General features: G+C 36.3%; 1 protein-coding gene across 1 annotated transcript in view; it reads right to left on the bottom strand.

Annotated features, from left to right (window-relative positions):
* Nucleotides 1-2770: 2770 nt before the first annotated feature.
* The window catches only part of LOC126092936 (clavesin-2), a 51188-nt gene continuing 47958 nt past the window's right edge, over nt 2771-6000 (bottom strand). Inside the window, exon 8 of the mRNA XM_049908667.1 lies at nt 2771-3730. Within this exon, the coding sequence (XP_049764624.1) occupies nt 3576-3730 (155 nt within the window). The 3' untranslated portion in view covers nt 2771-3575. The remainder of the gene's footprint in view (nt 3731-6000) is intronic.

Here is a 6000-nt window from a genome sequence, read left to right as displayed (position 1 = left end):
GTTTCTTGAAACATTTTTTTGTTTGCCATGAAACAAAAAGATGCACGCGTGACTAATTCACCCAGTAAGAAGCCAAGATGATAGATTAACAAATTTATTGCACCGCAAGTGGTCTTTTAGTGAACCGAGGTCATGGTACTTAAAGTGCCTATCAGAGTTTCATCCCCATGATGGAGCAAGTGATTAGTGTCCTGAATGTAGGCCGTGAGGTTGCAACAATTAGTTGGAGATGCCAGTCAACCAAGACAAGATCTCTCTTTGCAAGTGTGTCATAGCAAGTCATGACAGGCAGGCCAGCATTGAAGTTTCCAGATGAGTAGGGTTTGTGGATCTTTGGATCCAGGTGACAGGTTGTAGGATGTACCAGGTTTTTAAAAGGTATTTTGAAGGACCCCTGGGATGGTATAACAACAGAAAAGTTTGAAAGTAGAGGTTCCAGAAGCTGGAGAGTATTCACAGCCATGAAGTTACTGCAACTCATGAGCAAAATTGTTGGACCCTTATCTGTAGGAAGAGTCATAAGATCAGTATTGGCTTTTGGGTCATGAATTGCTTCTACAACTGTGATGTTGGTATCACTACAAACAGAGTTGAGGAAGGAAGGTGAATCCTGCGAAGGATGCTGAATTTCTCAGAGGGTAGCTGTTTGGATACAGGATAAAGAGGAGGAGAGGGGGGGTCTCATATTTGAAGAGCAATTGAATCTGTATCTAATACTTTTATTTTACATTGCTAGCATTATTTGGTGGCAGAAATATTAGCCAAAAGAACGAAACATTTTGCAGCACTGCTGGAAATTTATTTAGTTTTTGTTCCTCAGTAAAATTTCATACAAATTTAATGCTTTCTTATAGGACAAGTTCTTATCTTTATATAATCACAAAAACACATTACTAAATTTATCTTGGCTTGATTTGTTGAGTTATATCAATAATGATTTTGTGGAGGGGCTAGGTGGTAATCATAACTACATCACAATTTTGTCATTAAAAAAGTAATGACTCAGGGAAAGCTGACACGAACTCCCAGTCATTCAGTCCCGAATTGCACCAAATTTTTCTGCCTTGTCGAGATACTCGTAAAATGGGAGTAGACTTTGATAGTAGCTGATAGCGGGGTGGGAAAAGTTATATAAATGCTTTGTCTAAAGGTATTAGATGAAAGCAGTAGCTGAGTAGTGGAGGATTTTTCAATGTAGCTGTTTTTATCTTTACATATATAAAAACACAAAATAATCGAAAATTAATTAGATTAATTGTCAGTTTGAGTTGATTAATGCTGATCATAATTTGTTGACAGTATACTCTGCCGAGTCCGCCTCTGTAGCTGAGTTGTCAGCACAGCCAACTACCACCTAGGGGACCCAGGTTCGATTTCAGGTACTGACACGGATTTTTCCTCCACAGGAGAAGTGGTATGGGATGCACTTAGCCTTATGAGGCCAACTGAGGAACTACTCTCTTGACTATTAGAGCTTCTGAGGTCAAGAAACTCAACAGTGACTGGGAAAATGGTGTACTGAACATGTGCTGCTCCGTACCACATCTGAAGATACTGCTGGCAGAGACAGGAAAGAGGGGGGGGGGGGGGCCGTCATCAAGCCTGGTTGGTGCTTTGGGGCCAGGACACTGAACTTAACTTTACTTGTACTCTGCCAGCAGCAATTACTTCTGACTGTCAATCTATAACTTTACATCCCTGTAGGCTCACCTGAATTATGTGTGCATTAATAAATGGATCCATGAATCATCTTGCAGTACCACCAGTGCCACAAAATAGTAAGAATGGGCAAACTTGCCTACAGCATACACAATTCACAGTTGTGTGCAGACTGCTTTCTTTAAGTGGTTAAGAAGAGACTTAAGTTTTCAATAACAGCACCTGCCAAATATTAGTAAGTGCTGTACCTATAAAATTATGGCCTGGAAACTGTAATATGAGCTTGTGTGTGCATGGTTAAGCACATGCATGCTTGAAATTTGTGACACTGCATTAACAATTCACACATGCTTTTGAGAAACAATTCTCTTCCGTCAGTTTTTCATACTCCGTAGAAAGAACTGATTCAGCACTCTTTCACATTGATGAATTGTAGCATGGAAGAATAGTGAAATAAAAAATACATCATGTAAACTGATATTGTTGGAAATTTAGTTATAAAAATACATAAATTGAAATTCTTGGAAATTTAGTTCTTTGTATCTAGTATTGAAACTTAAGATGAACTGAAATTTCCTTTCTTCAGCCTTACAGGCTTAGTGAAAAGATAGTAATAATCAAAACAAATTTATCATTCTGTGATTACATTCTCTAGATGAAAAATCCATAACTTACAATGAAAACATATAACTTAATTTTCTTGCAAATATATCAGAATTTATTTTGCTTTTCTCATTGAATGCTTATGAGTATAGATAAACAAACACCTCCCTGAATAAATGCAATCATTTCTGATGGCATTAACAAACATATTCTGTTCATTTCTTAAACACAGTTGTTATATCTACAGAGCACATTTAAGATACTCACTTTACTACATTCTTGGTAACTTTTTACCACCAGGCAAATAGTACTTATCAAAAGTATTTTATATTTATATAAATTGTACATAAGTCACATCTTTTACACAGTCAACTATGCATGAGAAGATTGAAATGTATATACAAAAGTTTTGATGAACATTGTAACAAACAAAATACACTATAAAATAATAGAAATTTCATTTACTGATAATGATGAATAAATTATAATTACATACAGTCAGACATAATTCACACAACTCAACTCAGTTACTTTATCATATAAACAGAACAACACTAAGCAGAAATCTCAAGTGTCTTTAAAGACATAAATAAATACATAACCTGTGTTCATTCCACATCAGGTGTTTTCTTAGAATAAGATTCAAGTATGAAGCACCTGCTATACAATGCATGTATATATTTATTTCAAATTGGGTAATGCTAAAGCAAAGCAGGAGTTGTAAATAATGAATTAATCTATCTTTATTTTATATACCTTTCTCTGGACTTTGTGCTTATTACTGTTATTGGAACTGCTGTTATTTCTTGGTAAAATAATTTTGATCTGTTATTTTTAAAGCATCCAGTAGATCAAAGAAATTGAATCCTCTCTGATGTTTTGGTATAGTAATAGCAAGATCAAAACAAATAAAAACTGTTTCTCAAAATGACATTGGAGCTATCTCATTTAATGATCTACAGATACAATAACTCACAATTGTTAAAGTAGCTGTCAGTGAACTGATAAATATGTTAAACTGTGAAATGTCATAGGACTATAAAAGTTCAACCATGTTCTAAGAACAGTGCAAAACATATCAAAATACAGAAGAGATCAGACTGGGAGAACAGTTTCCCAAGGTCACTACGATACACAAATATTTCTAATACTGCAAGAATTCACATGGAAAAGAAACCACCAAAAATGACTACTGTATCCTGCGCTTATCATGTAAAATTGATAAGACATTTAGAAATGCCATACAACAGTCACATTTATATAAAACTGATTTAATTTTGATGTAAAATATATTACACAATACAGCAGTAATTCTAGTCCACCTCAAGTTTTCGGAAGCTTCCTGCAACACCACTTAGTTCATCTTCTAAATCGGTAATGTATGACGTTTTATAATTCAGGTCTATCTCCATATCATCTAGTGATTTAAGAACATCTCTCTTCCTTCTGAGAACAGTTTTGAAGTTCGCTGAAACAGAATTTGTCCCATATAGATTATGAAAAATAACTTTCTCACTTAGAATATTATGAAAAGAATAGATTGCTGTTCACCATATAGCAGATATGTTGAGCTATAGACAGGCGCAGTAAAAGGACTAATAAACACATAAGCTTTCAGGGAGATTGCTTTCTTCTGAAATACAGGATGATTATAATTAAAGTTAAACTTTCAAAACGCTGTAGAAATGACAGCTATGATCAGAATGATGTCAAATTGCAATGGAATATTATCGGAGAAGGGGGAAAACCAATGACAGAAGAAAAAAATTGTGTGAAAATTGAGTGATAGATGGTGCTGTATGTGTCAGAATATGTAAATGAGAACACCTGTCATGTGCATGACCCACTGAAGTTCCTCCTTTCGCATCTGTGACATTTGCGATGGCTGTCTCAATGCAGGATTGTGATCTGCTTGTAAAGCACGTCACTCTGCAGAAGTTCTGTACCCTGAAGGATTTGAAAACAAGCTTTGGCCTGATGACTGTCATGGGTCTGGAGAAAATGATTCGAAAATATGTGTTCTTTTGGTGTGCAACCAGGTAGAAGGAAGAAACAAATTGATTCAACGCCAGCGGAAGTAGTGGCCACAGCAATGCAGGAGGAGATGAGTGGAGGTGTGCAAATGTGTAGTGCATGGAGAATTGCCTGAACATTGGACATACCCATGAGCACAAGTTGCTTCCTGCCAGCAAGAGAGACCTTTACTTTAAAATTTCTTGCTCACATGGAAGTGGTCAATGATTGGCTGTGGAAGATTTTGTGGACAGATGAAGCTCACTTCCATCTGATAGGATGTGTCAATACACAGAATTGTTGAATATGGGCAATGGAAAATCCACAGACAAATCAACCAATACCACTTCATCCCGAAAAGATCACTGTGTTGTGCAGGTTTTTATTTATTTATTTATTTATTTATTTATTGTTCCGTGGGACCAAATTAAGGAGAAGTCTCCATGGTCATGGAACGAGTCAATACATGAAATTATAACACGATATTAGAAACAGATAAAATGAAATATAAAAAAAACATATTCAGGTGGCAAGTCGTAAGTTTAAATAAGGAAAATCAACAATGTAACACTGGAATTTGCTTAATTTTTTAGCTCTTCCAGGAGCTCCTCGACAGAATAGAAGGAGTGAGCCATGAGGAAACTCTTCAGTTTAGACTTAAAAGAGTTTGGGCTACTGCTAAGATTTTTGAGTTCTTGTGGTAGCTTATTGAAAATGGATGCAGCAGAGTACTGCACTCCTTTCTGCACAAGAGTCAAGGAAGTGCATTCCACATTCAGATTGGATTTCTGCCTAGTATTAACTGAGTGAAAGCTGCTAACTCTTGGGAATAGGCTAATATTGCTAACTACAAACGACATTAAAGAAAATACATACTGTGAGGGCAATGTCAGAATTCCCAGACTATTGAATAGGGGTCGACAAGAGGTTCTCGAACTTACACCACATATAGCTCGAACAGCCCGTTTTTGAGCCAAAAATACCCTTTTTTAATCAAAAGAATTACCCCAAAAATCGAAACCATACGACATAAGCGTATGAAAATATGCGAAGTAGACTACTTTTCGTGTTGAAGTGTTACTTATTTCAGATACTGTTCTAATGGTAAATAAAGCAGCATTTAGTTTCTGAACAAGATCCTGGACATGGGCTTTCCACAACAGCTTACTATCTATCCGAATGCCTAGGAACCTGAACTGTTCCGTCTCGCTTATAATATGCCCATTCTGTCTGATCAAAATATTGGTTCTTGTTGAATTGTGAGTTAGAAACTGTAAAAACTGAGTCTTACTGTGATTTAGCATCAAATTATTTTCCACAAGCCACGAACTTATTTCATGAACTACATTATTTGATACTGTTTCAATATTACACACAAGATCCTTCACTATCAAGCTGGTGTCATCAGCAAACAGAAATATTTTTGAATCACCTGTAATACTAGAAGGCATATCATTTATATAAATAAGAAATAGCAGGGGCCCCAGCACCGACCCTTGGGGAACGCCCCACTTAACAGTGCCCCATTGGGACTGAACATCACTACCACTCTCAATATTGCAGAGAATTACCTTCTGCTTTCTGTTCTTAAAGTAAGAGGCGAACCAATTGTAAGCTACTGCCCTTACTCCATAATGGTCCAACTTCTGCAGTAATATTTTGTGGTCAACACAGTCAAAAGACTTCGTTAAATCAAAGAAAACACCTAGCATTCGCAACCTTTTA

Source organism: Schistocerca cancellata, chromosome 7 (genome assembly GCF_023864275.1).
Source record: "Schistocerca cancellata isolate TAMUIC-IGC-003103 chromosome 7, iqSchCanc2.1, whole genome shotgun sequence".
NCBI lineage: Eukaryota > Metazoa > Arthropoda > Insecta > Orthoptera > Acrididae > Schistocerca > Schistocerca cancellata.
This window is presented reverse-complemented; position numbering and strand designations above follow the sequence as displayed.